Source organism: Anser brachyrhynchus, assembly GCF_964034855.1.
Source record: "Anser brachyrhynchus genome assembly, chromosome: 2".
NCBI lineage: Eukaryota > Metazoa > Chordata > Aves > Anseriformes > Anatidae > Anser > Anser brachyrhynchus.
Window position 1 is genome coordinate 102,239,172 of NC_137695.1, and position 27,219 is coordinate 102,266,390.

Genomic DNA, 27,219 nt, shown 5'->3' on the forward strand with positions numbered 1-27,219 from the left:
TAGTCAGGATATATGTTGGGAGTTAGTAAGAGTTTCTTCTTTTTGCTAGAAAATTTCAACTGGAAATGAAAATAATTGAAATATTTAAGACAAAACGGATCAATTATCCAGATGTTCACTGAAATCTACCTGTGAGCTAATCTTTTGAGAATGATTACTGATAAGGTAATTTGCTCACAGACACTGTTAGTTCCTCTTGTCTGATATCAGTGCTTAACATCCTTGGCATGTTATATGAAATCCTGAAAATGATAAAGATGTTGTCATCAGAAAGTATACTAACAAAAGACCGCATAAATTGTTCTGAAAAGTAGTCCAAAACTGGTTTTGGTTGTTGTTGTTAAAATAAATACTAGGTAAAGAACACAAATGTAATCAAAGTGTGAAAATATCAAGTAAAAGGACATTCCTAAAAGTGATCTTATTTTAACAAATTAAACCCAGTGATGTCAGCATAAGCCTAGCTGAATACAGATGTAGAATTCAGTTAGTTTATGCATGCAGTGCGATAAAAAAGGTTATGAGCAGATCTATGTTACAAGAAAGAGTAGTTTTCAAAGTTAAAATTAGCTTGAGTAAACTTTCTTATATATTTCAGTCAAAATTAAATTAATTTTGACTGAATAAAATTAAATTCAGTCATAAATTTCAGTCAAATGACTGAAGTATATCAATAGAATATGATATTTTTTTCTCTAAATAAATGTATGTTTTTCTCTAAATAATAAATGTATTATGTATTTTTTTCTCTAAATAAAACACTTCAGAAATGAATCTTTATTCCTAACTGTTGATAGTGTGTTGGATTATACTGATTGTACCTCTCAAAATATTGAAAATATGGTATTATTTGTGCTTACCCTCTCATAATGTCAAAAAAGTAATGTCTGCCAAAAAAAAAGTTTGGAAGATTTGAATTTAAACTTCTAAATTACTGGAAGAAGTTCAGTAATAGTTTTTTAATAAACAAAACCTTCTGTCAAAATGGAGCTACTTAAGAGTGTCTTTAAAAAGCTTATTTATTTTTTGGTCACACATCTACTTCATACATGCAAAAAAATAGTTAATATTTAGATGGTGGATAAACATCTCTGGTCTTCCTTTTCCTAGAAACTACAGTTATAATTCAGAACATGTTTTCTATTTTCAGCATGACTTTGGTTTGTAGAATTGTTAATTTAATTTCACATATTTCAGTACAGAGATACTATGCTTCTAGAAGCATTATATATACAGATAGATTTGACAGATAAAACGCATAATCATTGTTCTTGCCAGAAGGCAGAACATACGTTTCTGTTCCTTCCATCCTGGAAAAGGCTATATATTATTGTCACTACAGTGCTTTTATTAACATTCCAGGGCAGAGAACAAAATGTTTCATTTTTTTGAGTCACTGTAAAATATAATCTCTCCTTCTTCTTCCCTCTCTATTTTCAATAGGACTACAAAGGCCTACCATATTAAACATACTCCTTCCTCTAGGTAAAATAAATGATAGACTATTGCAGCCCTGAGACAGTTTGATCAAAACATAAAGGTGCTTGTTAGTAACTATAAGATGAGCGGTAGATACAATGTACAGTTTCTAAGCAATTAGCAATCAAAAGAGAAGAAGAGTTTAATGCATTTCCTCTTTCTCCTCAGATGCTAAACCACAGATCCAAGCAAATTCTCCAGCCATGTAAACATAGCTGCTATTCAAAAGAAGCTTAAATTTTGGAACATAGCTTCTTGGGTGGGAGGGACCCAACATAATACTGATTATTCACTTCTTGGAAACTCTTTACAGAAGAAAATTCTCAAAAACATCCTCCCACTGCCACCTCCCCTTCCTTCCCATCCTGAGGTATCTCAGCTATTTCTGGCTTCTTGAATTAACTCAGATTTTTCAGTAAAATGATGAAACTGAAATTTCACATTAGTGAAACAAGTGTTAGTAGTAAAAAAAATGTAACTGTAAAACAGTTAAGAAAAATATTTATTGCATAGTCATGATAAGAAATTAAGACATAATTATTTCTTTGATTTCAGAATCGCACACTAATAATGTTTTATGAATAATATCCTTTATCCCAATCATATACTTAAAACTACAATGGTGATTATATATAACATTTCTCCAAATCACCCTATTTCTCAGTGTGACAAATAAAATAGTCTCAGAGATAAGCAGGTTATTCCCAATAATTTCCATGGCAAGTATCTACCAGAAGGATGAAATGATTGTATTATCTGTGCCAGCCCAACAATCCAGCTTCACTGCATAAGCTATGAGAGCTGAGAAAAGGATTTACTAAAAGCTTAGAGTGAGGAAAAGAAAAATGTTATTGCAGAAATGAAGTATTAAAAAAAAAAAAAACTTAGAATTTTCAAAATGTTCAGATTTTCATGGCCATAGTCTGCATAGAAAGGACGGGCATAGGTATCTGGAACTATTTGCATTGTTTTTATGAAACCTTGCCCTGACACCTGGCCTTGAGGATTGAGGGCTTTTTTGCAAAATCTAAAATACTTCCTATAATGACACTATACTCATAGCTTTTGGGAATTTAAGGCACTTACTTTCACAGGATTCACACACTTACAGTGAACAGAAGGAGTCACACCTTCAGGTTGGGTTAGCAGCTGTAATCATACAACTATCAATGCTGACTTCTATTTAGAGACTTACACCTTCCAGAGGCCTAAGGAAATATACACCTGCTGCAATATTAAGGAAGTAATCATCTAAATCAGAAAGGCAGACTGACCTATTTAGGGAAATTTAAATGTTAGATTGGTTCAGAACCACGGCCCGAGTATATTTTGTCCTCAAATGTGTGTGTTATTTCTTGCATCCCTGTTGGTGATCTAGTCTTTGAACACCGTCCTGAATCCCACAGCTGCAGCAGCCAGGAGAAAAAATCAAAATGGAGATTTGGGTGATTGTTCTAAAATTATTATTAACATCAGCAAGGCACAGATGCACCATTCAGTCAGAGACTGAATCTAGATTAAGCCTCAGAACATGATTTTATTTACTGTGAGTAAGTAAGAACATAGAACGGAGTGTCTATGTTAGCCATATGCCTTTACATTGGCATGATATCAGCAACAGAAGACAAGATAATACCAGATTTGATATAAAGTTCAAGTGGTATCTGGTTTGGCATAAAGTTTGCTTGCACAAAGCTACCTATCAAAATATTTTGAGTAATTCCAAATCACACAGCCATGGCATTTCTTATCAGACAGTAGGCACTTTCAAGCTGGATTTATTGTCTTGTCAAATCACAGTCCTATTCCATGCATCAAGAGGATCATGAGCAAACAAGGGAACAAATTAATCAAGACAGCGCTACCACTGATAATAATTTATATATCTACATTATATATCAATATCCATGCACAGATTCTGCCATTAAAAATGAGCAAGCAAACAATACAACTGCAAATAGTTTTCATTAGATTAGCACTTGAAGTTATGAAGTCTTTCAACATGACAATACTCAGCAATACAATCCAATGTGGACCTGTAGGTAGACTTTCTTCTTTCTCCTTCAGTTTATTCTTCAGTGTACTGCTGGTCATAGCAAATATGAAAACCCTGTACTGCTTATTACCTTAGAGAAAACTTGTCAAAGGCATTTGCATTTCAGTCTAATGGTGCAATATTGCAATAACCATAATTCTTTCATCATCACTATCCAGAACAGCAAAATGTTTCCTTTTCTCTTTGTTCCCAAAGTGGCTGTCATTAGGAAAGACACTTCCAGCTATCATGTGGCACTAAATTTGTCTATTACACTTTCCAGAGATACTAGATTTAGTACGGAGAAAATACCAGGGATATAATTTTGCACACAGCCATAATGGCAACATATTAAAAATATATATATGTATATATATAAAGTAAATAATAGGTTTCAATACATAACAAACAAAACACAAATCCATATACTAAATAAAGGAAATTTTAGGCTGACCAGAAGGAGTTCCAAACGAAAAAAATTTTTAGCATATTAAAATGGTTACTATTAACAACTCCATTTATGATAGCAGATAGTATAGGTACACAATAGTAACATATAAAGGACAATTAACGGTGGTGAAATAAACATGTTTCTGATATGTAGAATACTAATAGAAATCTCTTTAGCAAACAAACTAGGAGGTCTCTTCAGCAGAGCTAAACTGACCCGTAACAGATTGGTATCTCACACTTCTTTGGCTTAGTCATATAACCAAGGAACACTGGACCCAATTGTCACCAACTACTTGCATTTCAGAGACATTTGAGTGATAAGGAATAAATACACTTATGATCTATGAGAAATGAAAACAATGTTACATAGAAAAGAAGCAAGAAAAGATTTTTTAAGAGGAACATAATGTATAATTGGCTACTTGTAAAAGACATGTAACTTAAACAGGTGTAAGAAGATCTAAAATATGCTGTATGCAATGTATTTTATGCCTGTGAAATCTGATAAACATAAGTAAAAATATGGATAAGATGGCTTTCTGTTTAATTCCAATCTTCGCTAAATTGTACTTTTTATCTAACAAACATTTCTGTAAAGAATAAACACCTGAATGTGAGTTGGGTTCAAGGTGGCAGCTATTAAGAACTAAATACATAATACACAAACATATACATATTTGGGTATGGCATATCCTGATATTTTTATCTGTACAGTTTAGAAGAAATTCCACATTGAATGAGCTATAACACCACTTCCAAAACTAATAGATGAAACTCTTCACGCTGAAATGATTATTTTATAACAAGGTTCACCTTAACATGTGCTATAATAAGGTTTGTCTTAATATGTGCATCTTATCTACATTCATGTATTTCATTTTGGTCTGCATAATACTTTTTTTGTTTGCTTATTCACTGTGTAGGTTTAAAAATCCTGTTAACAAATTTGCATGAGATATTTGTGTAATGACCGATATATTCATAGTCATGGGTTTTGCATTCAGATTCTGTTATTAAAACTTGAGACAAAAACAAACAAACAAATAAACAACAACAACAAAAAACACAGCACACTGCAGTTATCTGGAAAAAAATGCTTCTTATAAATGTGTTTTGGTAAAGGAACGGCATATAAATTTCCAATAAAATGCTATGAACTAATTCTGAACAATTTTCTCTTAGGAAAAATTCTTGATAGGTTTATAGCTTCAGTGTCCACTTCAAGAAACAGCCAATTTCAAACAGTGTCTACTAAAATTGTACATACACCCTAGTACTACAGTTTAAGAACAGTGCTTGGCTGCCAGATGAGAGATGCCACAATTATTGTTAGATTTGAATGATTATTCCCTAGGCTGGTGAAAACTGTGAACACTCTGTAAAGTTTCAGTCAGTCATACTACCTCTAAGGAGAAGGTAATTTATTCCTCTGAGGTCAGAAAAGACAGAGTTCAAAACCAATTCTCTCTTGTCACTTCTGGATTAAAAAAAAACATTTGCAAGTAGCAGGCCACTACTCACAGAATCTGGCTTTAGAGCTCCTACTGGCTAAAAGCTGTTTTCAGTGAAATAAGGGCATCCTCACTCCCCTACTATTGAGGTCAAATATTGCTTTAATGACAAGAGTAATGGTGTAGACTCATTCTCTAGGTATTAACCTACACTGCAACAATATATGTGTTGGGACAATTTCATGCTATGTGATGGTAATAAGAAGGCTTTACTAAACCATTTCCATAGTTGAACTGACATTCTTGGTTTACTTTTTTGTCTAATCACATTTGCAATGTAACTAAATTAAAGAGAGAGAATCTCCTTCATGCAGATGACTTCTAGGTCCACAGCAAATGTACAGGTATTTTATCACAGAAAATGAATCTACATTTCCTTATAAAAATCCAGCAGAGGTCCATGACCATCAGAATAAAGATGACCTTCAGTCAAAAAAGCCCTACATAATCACACAGGTCACTGAAGAAATGCTCAGCTGTGTTTATGCCACAGTGAACTTCAGACATAAGTTATAGGGAAGGGTTTTGTCTTCTGTAGGTGAGCAGATTTAATTTTTTTTTTTTTCAAGGACAAGGATAACTTGCAGCAGCTCAGGACAAATGCCTTAAGAGTAAATTCTCTTTCTTGTCTAGTTATGAAGGTTTTCTCTTGCATCTTGCATGGTTTTGAATATTTAGACAAGGAAAATGAGTAAGCATCTTATATTCATACCAATGATACCATTTAAATTTTCTGTACATTTTCCTTTTTCATAGTAGCTATACACTAGCATAATGTCATTCATGTCCCTGAAAATGTTCCTGATTTACTGCAGCATAAGCAAAAAAACCACCACTACCAACAACAAAAAACAGTCACACCTTGAAGGTAACAGCTTAAATTGTCTCCCTCTTTGGTATTTTATTATACAATAAACACCACTGCAAAATGTATCGCTGGCTCCCACAGTTCAATACAAGATTTGAAGTACAGCTAAGGTAATAAGAGCATGTGAAGAGGCATCTTAAGCCTTTCTAGATTTCTTCTGTCCTAAGACACCTTGGTGCTGGCCCAATCCATGAGCATAAATGCTGGTCAGCAAATCAAGAAATCATACAAAATGATAAAGAAGCTCAAGAAAAAAAAAATTCCTCATTCTTATACAAGATAAATAGAAGATCAATGGTCTTAGAGTATTGCGGCCATTGGCATTGAGAAGAGAACTTCTTACAGCTGCACTACAGAGTCAAAATAGGTTATTGGTGCATATATTATGGCAGAAAAAATCACACGCTGGTACAGATAATGCTCAATATTTGCCATCCCTGCCCCCCTGCAGTTACTTCTTAAAAACAAGCTGCCCTAATTAATATATAGCAACAGTTAAGGAGAAAAACAAGACTCCTCAGAAAGAGATTCATAGAAAAGCACTACAACAGATTGACACACCAAAATGCACATACTTGATCAGAGGAAAGTGTTTCTATAAGAGGCATGGAAGGGATAAAAAACTGCTGAGCTATTTCTCAGAATTAAATACCTGCTCTGATGAATGGGGAATAATGAGACAGTTGACATGACTGAATATAATACATTTCCATTTCCTAATGGAAATGAATATAATACATTTCCATTTATATAATATATTTATATAATACATTTCCATTTCCTAATTTCATAAAATGCTCATGACATCAAATGTTTAGTAATGATAGACTGTCATCTCACAAACAGAAGCTCTGCAAAACTGCTGAGACACCCTGGAAAAATCTAACAGTAATAATGGATAAAAACAAACGGACAGTCTGTCAACAATCATTCAATCAAATTGATGCTACATTTATAAAAATTACAATGAGAATAGGCTTTTTCAAAGTAATGTTTAAGCTTCAACATTTATGTAAGCAGGCTCTGAACCCTACTTTCAGCAAGAGCATTGCTTGATAATATTTCTGAAACCTGGGACCTGCACATGAGGAGCAGAGACATAAAGCATATTTGGATACCTGCATTCCTGGTCTCATGCCATCAATTAATGACCAAGAAACTAGGAAATATGACAACTCCCCATTAGATGTTATATAGATAACGTACAGAAACCTTATTTAAAAGCAAGAATTGTTCTTATTTTAGCAAAAGGACAGTATATGAGCACAGAAGTTCTACTTTGGCATGTTAGCAACAGGTATTTAAGAAGAAAACATTTTGTTATCGTTATCTATTTATACACATGTATGAAAAGGTAGCAAAATGAGGTGAAGATGAAAACTTGCATGATGTTTTCACTAGCTTCAATGAAAAGACACCATAATAAGATTTTATTTTATTTTATTTTATTTTTCAGACAGTACAGAAGAGAATAAATCTCACCTGCTTAATTAGTAAAATGTGGGAAGAATGAGCAACAGTGAAAACAAGGGAAGAATATTCTTCTTGGAAACTGAAAAAAAACACCTGATCAAAATCCTCTTAATAATATTTGGTTCCAAAAAAAACCCAACACATTAATACTGTTGTCAGGCCATTGTACTTTTCACGGATAGCTAATTCTCAGCTAAGTGTTCTGGTAAGAAAGTAGATGTTTTACTGTGAATGCACGATAATACTGACTATAAGTAAGTTGTACCTCCCTGTTTAGGTCAGCTTGTATCAAAGAGACATGGGAACAGTCCGAGGTGGCTATACAGGGCTCAGCTGAATTTGTAGAGCAAAAAGGATTACTGGCAACAGCAGCTCCTACCAAGTATTGTCCATCAAGACAGAGGGTTAGAGAAGAACCTGTTTGCTACCCTGAATGGGGATGAAACTGAAAGACAGATGAGAGGCAAAGAGAAGATGCGTCCTTAGCTCTGCCAGCACAGGGATCAAGCCATGCCTCTCCCATCCAGGCTGCTGCCTGAGGCAGACTGGAGAAGCACGTACCAGACTGGGATTTTCTCCACTTGGGCTGGGCTGAGACATTGGGCTGGTGGGACTCCGCTAGGAACTTAGCTGTTCATGTTCTGTTATGTTGCACACAATAGCAGTTCAGAGAAAACTAATGTACAGTCCCATTGCATGTGAACTTGGCCTAGCAGCAACAACATTAATATGAAGTCACTAATGATAGTAGTAAAGATATTTTCATTTCACCCTCACTTTCCAATTGAGGCATTTGCTGCTGAACAGCAAAACACCTCGTACCACTCATGGCTTTACTTCTCTGGTCTGTTGTTAGAATAGGTATGGCTTTATCATACAGTGCTACTTCATGCTGAATATGCATGTGGACGTATTTGGTCACAGGTAGGGAAGGATAGTGCCTTTGATATTTGTAAATGCCAAATCACCAAGCAGCTAACTCCAGCCTTCCTCTCATTTATAGCAAATCCTGTCACTTCTCATTCTATCCCAGTTTGGTTGTGCATTTTTCTCTGCTTAATAGAAGAATATTTTGTGTGCTCTTGAAGTCAGAGCTATAAAATACCCTCTCAATAGACATTGTCATAGAATTTGGAAGGATAAACAAGCATCCAGCAGCTAAACAGCAAACTTACTTCTAGTATTCAAACGTGGAGCTACAAGGAGTTGGCAGACCAGCTTTGGAAAGGATGAAAAGCTTCCACTTCAGTGAAATCTTTTTAACTCTGCATTGGGAGGAAATTCCTATTATTCACAGTTCTTCTGTGAAAATTATCATAGTGTCTTACAACATATCATTCTGATCAAATAAAAAGTTGGCAGGATATAAGCATTCACCAAGATGAAAAGGATTTTTTAACAAATAGAGAATGGAAGACATTCTAAGATTTTTTTGAACATACTCTACTGAATAATGCTGTGATTTTTTAAATCAGTTCTGCACAGCAAAAAATCACTATGGAGTTATAAAGAACATATTCTTATGGCTTGATTAAACTGAACATACTGGGTAGAGTGTCCATTATGGTTAAATTGAAAATGCTTACCATGAAATTAATAGTCTGCACTAATATCAGACTCTATGTTGTGTGCTACAAATATTGTCACCATAATATTGTTGCAGACTAATAAGGTGGGATACACATGATGGACAATTTCACAGAAACGTTATATTACTATATCTGAGATCTTGCAATGCTCTTTCTATAGCAAATATATTGCAAACTTCACAACAAACAATTAACGGGCAGGTCAATGTTATGTCACTTCAGACAAACAGTTAAATAGATATTTATATGATGTCATTTCAACTCATAAACATTGGGATGTGAAGGGGATATTATATCTTTTTCCATTTAAAGTAGAACACAATCAATGGTATTTGAAATCCTTGTGAATCCTATTCTCACTACTGTACGCAAAGCTGGTATTATTAACATTCCCCCACTCTTCCAATTATACAGCCTATTTTCAAAACCTACACTGTTTTTAGATTATAATAATTCTTGTGAACATGTTATGTAGAGGTGTCAATTTTAATCATTTCACATTATTTGAAATAATTTCTGAAAGAAAAAGAAGCGTAAACAATTCCTGCAAATAGGAACTAAAGAAAATACATCTTTTTTGCTCAGATATTTTTTTCATAAGTATGCAGGGCGTGGTCTTCCCTTCCCTTCCCTTCCCTTCCCTTCCCTTCCCTTCCCTTCCCTTCCCTTCCCTTCCCTTCCCTTCCCTTCCCTTCCCTTCCCTTCCCTTCCCTTCCCTTCCCTTCCCTTCCCTTCCCTTCCCTTCCCTTCCCTTCCCTTCCCTTCCCTTCCCTTCCCTTCCCTTCCCTTCCCTTCCCTTCCCTTCCCTTCCCTTCTTTTTTTTTTCTTCTTTTTTCTTCTTTTTTCTTCTTTTTTCTTCTTTTTTCTTCTTTTCTAAGGGGGCTTAATGCATTCATGATTTTGAGTAATAATTTGACTAGAAAATAGGGTTTTTCAGCTTAGAGATATTTTCAATTTATTTGCAATTATAAAAATGAGCTATTAAGCCTGCTGACAATCTTATTGATAGTAAGTGTATTGACATACTTAACACAAAATAGTTCTAGCTAGAAGAGTCTGGATTTATTGGTGAAAAGGTTTAATAGAAAAAAGCAGTTTTCACAAAATTGACCTTTGCCAAATAATTCAATTTTCTCTTCAAAATAACATGGTTAACCTTTCTTGTTCAGACAATCCAATGGCAGCTGACAATTAGCGTCCATGGAGCTGGTTACATCTATTCTCCCACAGCACATGTTCTTTTTCTGAACTACAGGTCTCATGACACAATGCAGGTCCTGGAATTTTATCACAGAACAGAGATATCAAATGACTGCAGCAGTCCAGCTTCAGTCAGGAGTATACATGTTGTCTTGAGCTAATTCACACTAAAAATTCCTCGGTTTGGTTAAATTAAGCTAGGGCCAAAGCTTAATTTAATTCTCATACTGAGTGAGAAGTTATTAATGAAATCATTAACCTAAGACATAAAAAGAGATTTATAACTAAAAATTTCTGTAGTTGGTACTAAAAACATATTATTTTTTTTCATTGAGTAGAAAACGCAATCGTTATATTTAACTACTTTCCATAAACTGTTCAAGCTTTCAGTTGTAACCTCAGACTACAGCAACTTCTGAGCATTCTGGTCTAACATAAAATAACTTTGCAGATGAGTGATCTCACTGGAGGACCATATACTGAGAGAAAGTGCATCACAACAAAGGCCTTAAATGAAATCAGAACTTCTGAATTTGACAACGGAATATGCTTTATTAATAATTTTTGGCATTCCCCCCCGTTTTTCATGTCTTGTAACCAGAAGAACCTCTTAACAGCTGTTTATCAGAATGAAAAGGAGTGTGTCAAGATACTCTCTACAGTAGGTCAGTAATGCACTTATTTAGCTATTGCAATCATTGTAAAACAAAACGAGGTCCTTCTTTACTAGTTTCTGAGTAGGACATTTCCCATTTCCAATATGACATTTTAAAGTCAGCTTAGTGATGCACTATTTTGCACAGAACTTCAAAGCTCAGACGAAAAAGTTCTAATCTTCAGCATAAGACTTAAGAAGCCACATAATACAGTCATTTTAAATAATGTAGCTCTCACACATTCTCTACTCTGTATCTTGTTTCAGGTGTCCTTTATTCATATTTCAAGTTTTATAGGCTTCATCTGCTAATGTGAAAGTCCTGATGAGATTCAGAAAAGGAAATGGGAAGGTGGCAGGCTATAAAGCATGTCAGCAGCAAAGCTGCTGGTAGACACTTAGTGAAACATTACTGAACGATCAGGTTTAAATAACAGATATATTCTAACATTTTATATTATCCACATTATTCTGGCATCAGATTAGATGGGGAAATGAATTCTGTGCTCTTTTCCTGGGCGTATGAACAAACAATGGAAATGCCAAAATGATGAATGTCCTTCAATTCATTTTACATACTTTAATTTGTAGAAAACTGCAGAAGCCCACACAGGAAATTCCTGCAGGATTAGCCTAAGGAGGGCTGAACAGGATGATTCAGATCCTTCTAAATATTTAGCAACTCAAATAGTATCTAATTATTCTAAATGGCATATGAAAAGGCTACTTTGGAAAGGCTGCAAACTTGTAGCTGGAAGAAATCATGTATCTGTCTTCCTTTTAAATACAAAGCCTTTTACCTGAATGGGTTAACCCTACATGCTATTCTATTTAAAATATATTCAAAAAAAAAAAAAAAAGAAAAAAAAAAGGAAAAAAAAAGAGAGGAGAGCTCCTAACAAGGCCAAAGACAAGGAGCAATGCAGGCCTGATTTCTGTGGAGGTTTGCATTAAAGAAGAACCAGAAGTTCATTCTGTTTTGATTTGCAAAAGTAGATTTAGTTTCTCACGTCTTTAGTGTGAAATACAAAAAGCAGTTTCATCAATAGCAAAATTCCTATGACTTCAGAGAGGCTACTTTTTAATTCACTGTGTTTTTATTTTTCATATATACTTACAAGCTTAAATGATGCTTTCGGCCTAAGACCTGTCTCATTGAAGATTATAGTTTTATTTCTCCAAGTTCCTCACTGAGTTGAAAAATGTAAGACTCTTAGCAGGAATCTTAGTGTTATTTAATCACTTTGTTATGTGTTTCCTACAGAATTTGATAAGCAATTGCGATAAGCAATTTGTGTTGGAAAAAAGCATTACTGTTCTTTTTAATAGGATAACATGTAAGGTGTTACTGGCATAATTCTTATACAAACACACTCACATGAATACCTTCATAGAAATTAACAGGATTGCTTAACTAGGTAGGTGTTCATCGCTTTGTGTATGCAAAAACAAAGTCCAAATAAGAAACAAACCAGACTCAAACACAACAGAGGTGATTGAAAGCAATTCTTAATTTTGAATTTCTTGGAGAAAGGCCAAACTGTAATTAGATTTTCTGAACATAGTTTCCTAAGGGATTTCCATAACTGCAATACAAAAAGCTAACGTAGGTTTCCATACCAAAATTTTATTTGGCCTTGTTTGTTTAATAATATCTAAACCATGATCAGAATTTGTATTATCTCCATTCTCTACAGCAAGGCCCACAAAACTACATTTCAGCTAGCTGAAAATTCAATCTGCAATCCTTTTCCATACTAAGCAAATCTAAATGCCCAAATGGAAAATTTTAAACCATATCAAAAGTGAATGACATTAACATTTGCTGTATAAAAAGATGTTCTCTTTACTTCAGTTTTTAATTTCTTGTGAAACAATGCTAAATCACATGCATAATAATAACAATAAACAATGACTTATGAGGGTAGATACTGTTTTTTCTTTAAGGGAAATTATTCTAACACAGAAAGACTAGAATTTAACCTGATGGCTTTAAAAACTTTGTGATCTGCATGGCAGCAACCCCCCCCCCCCCCCCTTTTTTTTTTTTTTATATTGTGCAGTAGGGCTTGCCACATACCCAATGTCACGTCAGGAAAAGAGGAGAGGCAGTGCACAGCACTGAAAGGACATGACTGTGTCAGCTAACGAGGGCCCATTGCACAACCTACACAGCAGCTGCAGATCACATGGCAACTCTGCCAGACCTGCAGCACTATACTGTAAAATTTGAAATGAACACTACTGGTGATGTGCTACCACTGGGAAAAGCCAACCACCAACTTGTTCCTATTTATAAGATTAATTAGACAACTAAATTGCTGCTTTCATCATAGTAGTGCAATCAAGAACTGAAAGAGTGCAAGGAAGACCAAATAGAAGGAAAGGTATATAAAAAGAAACTGGTCCACATCATTTTAAGATATTTTGTGCAGTGTGTGTTCCTTTAACACTATTATTCTCTGTTTTAATCTTTTTGGGTCTGTACATGAAGGATTTTCACAGGCAGATGGAGGATGATAAACCCAGTATCCATCTATTGAATTGCCTTTTTTTCATCTGAAATAGAGGCTCTAAAAAAAACCACCACCACCCCCCTTCTTACTCTGCAGCATATTCATTATCAGATCAACTCACACTACTAATTAAGTTAAATTTGACTGCTAAATAACTCCCAAGGAGCCAATTTATCTAAGGTAGTAAGAGTGCATATTCATTTCTCCTTATATATCACTAGCTGTTATTAATTAAGTTCTAGTCACTTCAAACTGCAAGTCTGAAATATCTGCCATTAGGCAAACACTTTTGCACTGTGTTTAACAGTGAGTTTGGATGTTACTTTACTGTTATTGATAGCAATCTGGATATAGGTAGATACCTTGATAGTTATTTCATTTTAGAATCTACAAGACAGTGGGAAGAACATGTGAAATTTTCACATTTTTTAAATGTAATATGCTTTGTCATAAACACACATGAAGTGCTGAACTGACTTTGCTGGACTATTTTCTAAATAAAAAGTCTCATCTCCGAGGGTGAAATATACCTTTTTAGACTCAGAGAAGATCATGGTAGCAGCAAGTGTTTTTTTCCTCTGCAACAACTCTTCTCACCTGTGTGTTGTGCTGAGGTCAGTGTTGAGGTAATGCTTTAAAACTGCTTCCTCCCTACCCACCTTCCACCCATGTGTGAAGCATCTGTGGGCTAATGCTTTGTTGACTAGTAGGTCTCTCCTGTGCAAAGACTATTAGTATGAACAGGTATTAGGACAAAAGGTGTACTTTCTGCTCCCTTAAGCTTCTGCACAAATATACTGCATTTAATTAGCCAGAAGCATTGCAGCAGAAAATTTAAAGAGATCTTCATTACAGATAATGAATAATATTATTGCATGTTAAAGTTTTGCAATTGGAGGCAGGGAAATTTGTCCTCTGGGTGCATTTCTTAGCCCACTGTTAAAACTGGACTGCTCTCTCCTGAAATCTACTATGCTTTCTCAAGTTTCAGTCATTGTAGTACATGTAAGAGGAATGAAAATATTAAGTTCTGAAATATTTATTAGTCCTATGTTTCAGTGAAAGTGTGAATAAAATCCGCCTACTTCCAAAAATCAGAATTCTTGCATTTTTAATAATACACTTCCAATATGTTGCCTCCTGCAGAGGCAGTTGGTATGCATATTGAATGAGTATCAATGTATCAAATTTTGCTTTCAAATTGTACTGAATTACAAAGCCCAGTTATGAGAAACAAAAGGTACAGCAGAGATAAATAACGTTCAATATTATCACGTCATGCATATCATAACACTTTCACTATTCTTTTTCTAAAGAAAAATCTCAACAAGAATATAAAAAAAGGAACTCTAACACCTCTATAAAAATATTTTTTTCCATTCTTATTGTGTTCATGAAAGATATCAGTGACATAATGATTTTTTTTTAAGGTGATCTACAAGCACAACCTTTTTCACAACCAACTTCTGGAAGGTTATTATTATTTTTTTCATTAGTTTTATTTAACTGTATTATTTAACTGTAAGTCTGTAATCATGATCAGCAGTTCACTTTGTCTTTGTTGGATGAGGATGAGGAAAAACAAATGCCATACCCTTTAACGAGTCACCTATTGAATTCACAGCTCACCTGCTGATTTTAATTTATGTGATAATTTACAAAACAAATACATTGTGGATTTAATCTATATATTGCATGAAAGCATGTAATATGTTTTCTTGGACTGTATACTCTGGTTCTTGAGGAGTTTCTAACCTCCCATCTAAATGTAAATTGCTTATGCAAACAGCTTATTAAAAGGAATTCAAATGAAATCCTGAAACTCTTGCTCAAGGAATAAGTTTGCTACATTTTTTTTAAGTGAAAACAATGCTCTTAATTAATGTCTACATTCTAAATTTAATGATAATGTCAATTTCCTAAAAGATACAAAATAATTTCAGCTTAACAGCAGTGAATCCTCCCTATCCTCCTCCTTATGTTAATTATACAATTTAAGCAAATAGCTTAGCATCTAAATATACGAAAGAGATTTGGATACAGAAACAGATGATAGTTGTATACAGCATGTCTGTAAGTTAGTCTAATCAACAATTCGTATATACATTTCTCCAAGCAAATTCACCAAGAGTAGCTCTTATTCCTAGAATTACTTAATTCTAATCTTGCAACTCATACAGCCACCTGATGTAGATTTAATTGGGCACCCTGAGGTTGCCCAAATCTTATTGGAAATCTACACAATCTTATTGGAAGACAAGTACTAAAGCACCCTGACATTCATTAGCTACTGAGAAACTACATTGAGCCAAATTGTTTATCTAGTTTTATGTAGTGATTCTTGGAATAATTTTCACCACTGGTTTACAAACTGACTCAAAGAAACCTGCTTTATGTAAATTTGGGAATCCCGCTGCGGTTCCTGACAACTGATAAAATGAAATGGAGAGAAAACCAGTGCAAATAAAAAGCAATCTGCATGAATTCTGGTAAAGTGGAAAGAAGCTAATAGTCATGGCATGTACTTAAAAGGAACTTGCCTTGTAAACTGTAGATTTCTCCGACGCTGTTCTGCCGGGTGATATGATGCCAATATGCACTTCGAGGAAGTGAGATTGACTTGGATAATGTCATTGGTTCAGACAGACTGGTCTGGAGCTAAAAAAAAGAAATCAAACATAAGGGAAAGATCACACATAACTATACTATACTATATAGATAAATATTGAAATCATAAATTGAACCAATGTTGTTATGAAGACACTATTTGCTGAATTACCACAGATTTTCTTCTATCATTTAAAATGCACTGTAAGCATTGGCATTCTGAATGCTCAGAAAAATGGATGCAGACGTATACTTTGCTATACAGGTTTGCTAGCAGAATTTAATATTAGCATGTGAGAGTATGTCCCTATTTGTCTATGGCTATTCTTACCACCACCGGGATTTTGTTATTTTCTTCTTTACTATAGTGATGCATTAGTATATGCCTGAAATCTTAAAACCCTCTATAATCACATTTATTTTTTGTCATTTAACCTGCATATTGGATTGAATATCCATAAAAATGCTAAAAAAGAATCTGAGACAACCAGCAGAGAATTAGCAACGAAGGGTTATTAGTCCCATATCCCTCCATTTAAGTGGAGGCATTTCATTACCAGTACCAGGCTACAATCTCAAGAGCAAATTTCCCAGTCTTGGGGACTTTATGTAACTGAAGGCATGAATTACATGATAAGTGTCCACATCTACAAGAGCTACAGCACAGAAACCTGACAGGAGGAATGTAAACTTTAATAAAGACAGTTCTGTCTCCAAAACAGATGTGAAATGAGATGTGAAAGAAAGACAAGACTAGGCTACAGGAAATAGAAACAATGACAGAGGATTTTTCATGCTGATAATACATCTGATAATGCTTTGGATACGTCTGTGTACCTTACGCTTTCTCTGGCTAGAAGAAAAGAAAATTTATCTGCAAAAATTGTGTATCTCTGGCTTTGCAGAATATAAAACACAATCAGTAATTTGTGGGATCTAATAAATCATGGTATCTGTGGAGCATGTCATTTCTTCAGATGTCTGGAAGGATCAGCACTGAAAGGATCAATTGCATGTAAAGATTTAGAGAAAAAAATCCTTAATTTCAGGAGCAGGACCAGGATGGTGACGGTGGTAGTCTGAAAGGGTAAGCCTAGAAACCCACATTTTCAGAGAGTCCTTCTACAGAGCAGAAGGTATTCATGGTTTAGATCATTTATTGCAGGCTAATGATTAATTCCTAGGGACTCCTCTTTCAGAATAATGCAAAATTCAAAAAGCCATTTTTATCCATACAGTCATATGATATTCTGTAATACTAATTAAAAACATACAAATAAAAACAAACAAATCAACAAATACGCAGCTTGTTTAGAAACAATATTTACCCAAAGATCTACAGTTATTTCATCTTTGAGTATTAATATTCATTGACGTGTGGTGAATATTTCGATCTCTGTTCAATCTATTGTAATTACTTCATTTTTTTTCTTGAGAATTATTATCAAAATTAATCCCTTTCTATAGCTAATGTCTTCACAGCTCATTTATAGCCAATATTTCATTTCATTTGTCAGTGCTGCAGATCATCACTACAAGCATTCAATATGAAGTAAAGACCGTGAAGAAACATTTCAACCATTAAGAAAAGTTCAAAAGCTTGATCTATTTTGGGGAGATTGGGGAGTTTAAGTTTTTCAATGTACAGAAGTTCCTTTATTGTGGAGATCAAGGCAATATCAAACCTTCTAAGAATTACTGTTTCACTATAGCAAGAGTAACAAAGGTGATTTTGTTGAGTAAGAAAAATAAAACATCATGTAACTTCAGTACACGGATGATTTATTCATAATTTAAAGGTAAACTTCAGTCTAGGCAATGGGCAAAACTCTTTATTATTATGCATTATGAACAAATTCCAGTAAAGAGAACTGCTTTGACTATGGTTCATTGTCTCAAAGATAAATCTATGGGATGAACTGAAATAGTTAAAGTTATTTTTTTTATTCATGATCTGAGGTGATTAATTCCTGCCTGATTTGACCAACACTGATGCAGAACAGATGCAAATATTAAAGCTGTGAAATAATTAAAAAAAATCATTCTTATTTTAAATTAAGATAACAAATGCTGTAGTACATTGTGAGCATTCACAATATTTTGTTTCCTCAGATTCTCTAATTAAAGAACAACTTCTGATATCACCTTTTGGGTAAAAAGTATCACTATATGCTAAACACAATATGGTCTGAAGAACTAGATTTCTTTGGGGACACCATAGGGAGAAAAAACAATTTATATTTTATGAAAATACTATCCTCAGAAAACAAACAAACAAACTAAACACCAAAAAATTTAAAATAGTCAGTTTTGCTTTTAATTTGAGACCTTAAAATATAAACATAAACATACAGAATTCAAGACCTTAACATCTTGTCAGTAATATGAAGGACGATAATCTCATTGTACATTGATTTGTCCATGAAGTTATTTTTACTAATTGTTAGATCATTATTAACTACAGTGTTTATTTTTATCATTTTTATGAATAAAAATTAAATTATTGGTCAAATGTACATTAGAATGATAGAAGGCTTACTCCTACAAACTGCTGTTTGCAAAAATATTGCTATGTTCAAAGGAAAATGGATAATCAACTGTCAGAAACCTACTTTCTGTAGAGAACATCTTATGTGCTAGCCTGTGGGTGTTTCAGATAAAAAACTTCAAGCCAAGGGGAAGAAAACAAGCATCTAAACATAAATACAATCAATTATTCATATATAATTAAATAGATTTTTTGCTATATTAATTATTACAGGTTAAACAAGAATTTAATGTACGAAGATCTACTGTTTCAAAATCCTTTTTTCCACAATTGTAAATGAACTTCTGTTAGTTAACAATGTTAAAAACAAGCAATTTACAGATCATGGAAGGTGAACCAGAACTGTTAATTTATAACATAATTAGTCACTCAGGTTTGAGACTTGTACTCCAGACCAGTGGAAGATATCACTCTGGGTAAATTTAGAGACTTCATCCTAGATATTCTTCTTCCCTTTCATCTTCTTAAAGATGAAAGAAAACATAACAAACCAAACCAAACCAAAACCTTTTTCTGATTCCTCTAACTCAAACAGAAAACATCTCCTTATAGGAGAAAGCAAGCAAAAAACCTCTAATTTTCCTCTTTGCTCTAAAAATGTAGCCCATCAGTTTCCTACATAGATTTATTTCTGTCCTTGACTTAACAATATAGCAATTGAAATAGATTTAAAAAAAAATATGTCTGCTATCTCCTTAGGCTTATTTTCCAATTACAGAATTAAATCAATATCTCTGAGTATGGAGGCCAAAGTTCTGTTTTATTTCCCACTCTAGCACATTCTCAGGAGCTGGCAAAACAGGCTCAGACACATTAGCATTAACTGTTCAGAAAGGAAGGGCCCATAACAGCAGAAGTAGCACAATCATGTCGAAGAAATAAACACTTTTCTCTAGGAATGAACTAACTTTAATCTTTGCTAACTAGATTTAGAAATATAGAGGAAAGTAAAAGCTGTATACCAAATCAAGAACGTTAATATAATAATGTACCATTAAATAAAGCATGCACATAGAATGCTTTTGCTACAAATATTCCTAACATCTGATGAGACTTCAGGAAACAAAAAACATAATCTAGACTTTCTTGCCCACCTTATGAGGTAAAAGTGATGGGGTAATTAGAACTTGGGAGAAGAGTAGAATGCATACATCAAAAGCACACTAACTCATATATATATATATAAAAAGTAAAAAAAAAATCTCCGAAGCTTTTTCATTATCAGATGTGAAATACCTAGTAGTTTGGTTTTACCTAATTTCTTCCAGAATCTTTCTTTGATAAGATACCTTTCATATGGTGAACACTTCATTTCTTTCTTGGTTACTTAAAATCTTAAGTCATATGAAGCTTTACTTTGCCAGTGACAACTTTATAGTTCTTAAAGGACTATTTGATTAAAATAGAAATGAAAAAAAATTATTAATGTGTTTCTCTAAGTTGTTCCTCATATTTTTTCACTATTGTTCTTTCATGAAACAATGCTTAGGGGCTAAATTTTTGTTTTAATTCCCACAGGGCAACTCAACTGACTTAAATAGATTTGTTACTCTGTTATTAATAATGAATGCAATTCCAAGAATGGAGCCTCTTATACATATATTAGGTCTCTGAGTTTTAATCTGTTTAGCATATTATTCTCTAATATTCTGTTTGCATTAAAATAGTCAAAATATAAAGGGCAAAAGGAAATAAATTTGTCTTGGGGAGAATTGATCAATATACAGTTCAATCCATATTTTAATCTGCAATAAAGATATTAAAAAAAAAAAAGATATGCTTTGGAAATAGTTTAGTTTATTACAGATAAAAAAGGCTGACCCATTTCACTTTCTCATTAGTCTTTGAAAAATAGCAAGAGAACCAGGTCACAGAAGACTAACAAGAAATATAATCTAGAGACATGAATTTTACTATTTAGATATTTTTTTTCTTTACAACACTAAAGAAGATTCCTTTGTGAGTTAGCTTTGAAGTAGAAGTAGAAGGGGTACAAGAAATATATTTCACTTCAAGAATCCACAAGTTGCCAGTGGAATGGCACAAACTCATTTCACTGGTACCCACAGTGACAGATTATTGAAATTCAAAAATTACACAATCTAGTAGGCAGCATCAGCTGAGCATAAATTAGAGCACAAAAAAGAGAGAAGTAAAACACTTTTTTTTTTAAATGATTCTTAAGTTAAAGCCAAGAAGAAGGTGTCATATTTGCTTTTTTGCAAAGCAGACACTATTGTACCATGTTCAACTTGTGTACTGTGATACACAGACCCGTTCTACAAAAAGCAGTTTCTGTCCTGTATTATGAAGCCGATTATTCTTATGTATAGTGCTTTTCATATGCTTCTGTTGAATTTATTTTGCTGTTGCAAACAATTTGTCCACATTGCCTTTTAAAATTCTATTTGAATTCCCTCTCTTCACTGACCCAATTTCATATTGTAATGGTAAGATCAGGAAGTTTAATGATTAGATAGTATCTTTATCCAAGACTTATGCAAATACTTAATAGGATGCAGGATATACTCCTATGGAAGTCCAATGTGAATGTTTTGCCCTTTGGTGATGTACTATTTATAACTATTCTATGGCTACAGTTTTCCCATAACCTTTTGTACACAATCACTTATCTTGCTTAAAAAATAGTCATTCATGCATGATTTGGACTAAGTATTTAAAGGTGCCCACTAACAATAAAAATGCTTATAGGTATCAGCATACTAATTCTTTCCTATATAGTACTTTATGTTTCTTTTTATCTACTTTTTATCCAGTTTGCTGTTTCTGAACAAAGCAAAGAACTCCAGATATATGACCTCATAAGTATTCTGGAAAGACTTACATAAAAAATAGCTGCGGAAGTCATTTCAGTGATTTCAACCTTTGTAATATATTTCTAGCATTTGCGTTTTCAGTAACAATTCTAACCTTGTAAGGACGTTTTAGAGAGTTTCTTAATCAATTATGGAGGAAAAAAATCTCAAAATACTAACATTGCTTTGCAGTGCCAACGTGGATGATTAGTCTTTGGCTGTGAAATAATATTATGTAGGAATAATAAAACAGTGGTGAAAGAAAAGCATTCTGAAGGGAGATTCAGTGGGACTGATATTTTTTACGACTGTATTATAATGAAAGAACTGGGACATTTTGCTCCTTTTCTGGCAGAAGTTTTTTTTTTTTTCTTTTTCTTTTTTTCTCTGAAAGAAGCTAATAATAGATCACTTTGTTTTCTGACAGAATAGATTAATGTTGGAGGAAAGTAGCTGGGTTTTATAGTGCATTGGGATTATATTTGTTAAATGTCAGTAAGGTGTGTGTCTTCACTTATTTCTGTTATGAAATTTTATTTTTGTTTCTTTCTTTCACTTACCACCCATGGAAACAACACTGATTACTCTGAGGGCAGAAGGTCAGGTTCTTCACAGGGTTTGAGCTATTCTATTATGAGCCATATTTGAACTATTTTATCATTTTTTTTATTGCATAAAAACATTTACTAATAACACAGGAGATGCTGCTGCCAAGAACAGAGCTGAGACTATTTCAATCCTGACTACACAGTAGGTCTTACTGAAAACAAACATAACTAATTGTTAGGGGTCTCAAACAAACAGGAACAATTCCTAGCAGGTTGAACTAATGTGTTCAATATATATGTAATAGAGAATCCAGTATTGCACAGGTGCTTTGGCAGACATCGATTGTCCTTCTGTCAGCATGATATGGGAGCTTTTATCATAATAGAGATTGGTGCTGGATGACAGAAAAGAAAAGATTTTTGTAGACCTGCTGCCCTGCAAACATACAGAATTTTGGGATAAGACTGTGTGGAACTATAAAATAATTTCTCTTAAGCAGCATCACTCGGGACAAAATCTTCAGGTTTTAAAGGGAAAAATTTCCTGGGACATTTGAAAGTGGTTTGCTTAAAGGTATGACTATTTCCAGATGGGAAATGGGGAGGATCAGAGTGAAAAAACAATTACAATTGAAAACAAAATCAAAAATAACAACACCTTCCTATATATTTTCTTCAAGTTAAAAATGGTAATGAATCACAGTCTTAGAACAAGCCCTCATATGCTTAACTGAAGACAGGTGGCATATAATGCAATGATATAGATCTGCTTGTGTTGTATTACCTTAAGTTTCTAAGATAGGTTCTAGGAGTCATTCATCTCAAGCAGTTCATCATTGAAATATTCATTTTTGTCTCATTTCGGAAACATGTAAATTATTTGCATCATTCTGAGTGTTAGTGGGTGATATGAAATTGCAGGAGGGCTAGGAGAAGTTTTGACCTTCGTTGAATCTAGGAGTTAATAGCAAGACAGTCAAGTAAAGGCTTGCCAAAGGACAGGAGGAAAGCCAATGTCACTCATATCTTCAAGAAGAGTAAGAAGGAGGACCCTGGGAACTACAGGATGTTCAGCCTCACCTTGATCCCTGGGAAGGTGATGGAGCAGGTAATCTTGAAAACCCTTTTCAGGCACATGGGGGACAAGAACATAATTGTGAGTGGTCAGCATGGATTCTCCAAGGGAGTCCAACATGCTTGACCGACAGGATAACCATATATGGTGAAATGATTGGTTTGGTAGAAAAAAGGAGAACAGTAGATATTGTTTACCTAGACTTCAGTAAGGCTTTTGATACTGTCTCCAATAAGATCCTCAGAGAAGCTGTTGAAATATGGGCTTCATAAGCAGACAATGAGTTGGATTGAAAACTGGCTGAACAGCTGGGCCCAGAGGGTGACGATCAGTAGCATGAAGTCTAGTTGGAGGCCAGTCTATACTGGCCAGTCTTGTTCAATGTTCTCATGATCTGGATGATGGGGCAGAATGTACCCTCAGCCAGTTTGCTGATGACATAAAACTGGGAAGAGTGCCAGAGGGTTCTGCTGCCATCCAGGAAGACCTCGACAAGCTGCAGAAGTGGTCTGACAGGAACCTCATGAAGTTCAACAAGGAGAAGTGCAAAGTCCTGTACCTGGAAAGGAACAACTCCATGCACCAGTACATGCTGGAGGCCATCCAGCTAGAAAGCAGCTTTGCAGAAAAGAACCTGGTGAACCTGGTGATCACCAAGTTGAACATGAGCCAACAATGTGCCCTTGCTACCAAGAAGGTTAATGGTATCCTGGGCTTCATTAGGAGAAGTGTTTCCAGCAGGTTGAGAGAGGTGACCCTTCCCCTTCCCCAGTAGTGGTGAGGCCACATGTGGAGTACTGTGTCCAGTTCTGGGCTCTTCAATACAAGAGATACATGGAGTTACTGGAAGGAGTCCAGGTAAGGGCCAATAAAATGGCTAAAGGACTGGAGCATCTCTCCTATGAGGAAAGGCTGAGAGACTGGGACTGTTCAGCCTGGAGAAGAAGAGGCTCAGGGGAGATCTTATCAATGTATATAAACACCCGAAGTGAGGGTGCAAAGAGGACTGGGTCAGGTTCTTTTCAGTGGTTCCCAGTGCCAGGAGAAGAGCAATGGACACAAACTGAAACACAGGAAGTCTCCTCTGAACAAGAGGATATGTGATTATGCAGGTGCCTGAGTACTGTCACAGGCTGCACAGAGAGGTTCTGCAGTCTCCCTCCTTGGAGATATTAAAAGCCATCTGGGCATGTTCCTGGGCAACCCGTAGTAGGTGAGTTTGCTTGAGTGGGTGGGTTGGACAAGATGTCTTCCAGTGGCCTCTTCAAGCCTCAGCCATTCTGTGGTTCTGTGATTAACATCTCCAAAATTAAAAAGTAGGTTTTAACCGAAAAGGGACGAGTGTTTTATCTATCTTCTGAACAATATAGAGATAAATAAGTTGGGGTGGGAAAAATGAAGTTAAATGAAGGAGTTGGAGACATCAAAGACACTGTCTGCAAAGACTGGTGTGTTTCACCAGGAATGTTTTCTCAGGAATTCAACCTGAGATTTACTGTGTTCCAGAAGGTTCACTTTCATGAGGTGTGTCAAACCAAAATTAAAAATAGTGAGACTTGCTATTAGTGCTGACTTACGCAGTCTTGCCCTACTTCCTCTGTATACTTTTTGCTGTCCTTGCTCTGCTGGGTATCCTTCTCTCTGACAATGCTGGTTGTCTCTCACCTCAGCCTGATATGCTTTAGAGAAGATTTCAGAGTATGGAAGTTTTTTCATGGTGTTGCTCGCCAAAAGGTATGACATCTTAAAGGAGGATTTTGGACACTTGAAGTCCTCAATGTTTTACCTGAGAGTATTGGAAAGATAGCCTTTCTGACTTCATAGAAGTTGCTTTGGCCAGTTTTAGAGCTAGCATGGTAAAAGTCATGACATGAAAAAAATGACTGTTTGTGAAGAACCCTTTCAAAACTCTCTCTAGTATGTGGCAAGAAAGGTGAATTAAGAATGTCCCTGTTTGGGCAAACCTTACCAGAGTAAATTTGGGGCTGAAAATTTGGAATTCTACGGCTTACACACATGTTTTGACAACAAAATGCTAGAATCTGTATTGAGTGTTCACTGCACAGTTATTTGAGTTTCAGTCTTTCTGATAAAATAAATGCCTTGGACCTCACAAGCTTGTTTATGACATTTTTCTTGTATAGTCTAAAACAGATCAGTAGTTCCCAATTATACATATTTGTGGAAATCACATTTATTTTAGTTACTTCATCTCTGTATATAGAAACTGCTGATACCAATGAACTTTAATAAAATGACAGCAATACAATTTTCTGAATACTTGCTAAACAATCATCAATACTTTGCCATGAATATTCCTTATTAAGCTTGTCAGTGAGTGACTCCAGTATTTAGTAACACATACAGTTTTGCTGACCTCTACTTTCTGACATTTTCAGAAGTTAATTTTATGTGTCAGACACAGACATTTCAATTAAAAAAAAAAAAAAACACAACAAACCCATAAAAATCAGTATCATGTAGCAAAGCTACAGATGACTCTTCAAAACCTTCCAAAAAAATATGTTTTCTTTCCATTAAGTATTTATTTTTAAGCATCTCAAATGCATCTTCAGTCATACATATCAGGGCTATTTATACAATGCACATGAATGTAAATTATAAAGTTTTAAAGTAGAAAAATACTTTTTTTTTTTTTTTGAGGGGGGATGCTAAATACACTTGCCTGTTTGTGTATGCAAACACACAATTTTTTTTTAAATTTCACTTAAAATCATTTATTCACATTTAGTTTAATATTTACTTCAATAGCTTCATTGCCTTTTGTGTTTTTTACAGATTTAAAATAAACAGAGAAGCTAGTATGTAATAATAAAGAACTATTCCTTTTCACTGTATGTGCCCACACAAATGGAGCTCTCATTGGTCATGTATATAGATACAAACAAAATTCTTGAGATTTCTCAATTTTAGAACTGCAATAATCAATCATTCAAAATAATTCACACACTTCTAAATAAATATACAAATATATATTGGATTTAAATAAATATCTTTCTTTTTTTTTTTAGCCCAGAAACATTTTAAAATGAGAGACAAAACTCTCCAAATCACAGTCCATATTTCTGCATATAAAAGAAACTAGTGATTTTTTTTTTTCTTCCTTATTGATGCTAGTTTACTAATGTAACAGAAATAACTGCGAATTAGGAAACCAAATTGGAAATGGGGAAATTGAGAAGTGTGTGTAAATTGCTGTATCTTTCAACATAATTATATCAGCCCAACAATCCTACAATTGGCATTTTTTTCCATTAAATTTTATTTTCAGACTATAACTCACTTGAAGTTGCTTGGTATAGTAGAGGTTGTGGTTGCATGACCAAATGCCCCATAATTCAAGCCTTTTAAAATCCACTGTTGCCGTTTAACAGAAAAGAATCCTTTGCTGCTGTGTTGGTAAGTTCCAACTTCACAAAACAAAGAAAATAGTTATACCTGTTGCCATGGAAATCTGCAACTCCAACATTTTTTTTTCTTCATGTAATACGAAAGGTATGTAAAGGTGATCACGAAGCAATGGGAAGCATCAGAAAAAAGCATTAGAAAAAAGACGTCATGAAAACAACAAAGATTTTACCAAATCTCTTAGCCAGTAGTAATTGTAACTTTTACCACCATGTCCTAAAAGGAAATCATTAAGAATAATGTGGGGACCACAAGTTCTTTCTTTTTATAAACAAGAACCTATACTGATTTGGCAATGGATTTAGAATCATAAACATTGTAAAGTTATGTATTCAACAACCAGCCATATGAATACATATGAATCTTGCCTGGCAGCTACCTTTATGGAAATTTATTCTGACAGACTGAATACCTGAT

The 27,219-nt window shown here is 34.4% G+C and overlaps 1 protein-coding gene across 4 annotated transcripts in view; it reads right to left on the bottom strand.

The window, feature by feature from the left end:
- Positions 1-27,219, bottom strand: part of DOK6 (docking protein 6) — a 238,180-nt gene that overhangs the window by 25,334 nt on the left and 185,627 nt on the right. For 2 of the 4 annotated variants that reach the window (XM_080581892.1, XM_080581893.1), the window contains exon 7: positions 16,320-16,437. In XM_080581892.1, the coding sequence (XP_080438018.1) occupies positions 16,320-16,437 (118 nt within the window). Of the gene's footprint in view, positions 1-8,994; positions 9,085-10,281; positions 10,686-16,319; positions 16,438-27,219 lie in introns of those variants that run through there. The other 2 variants (XR_013947225.1, XM_080581894.1) reach the window with 2 other exon arrangements.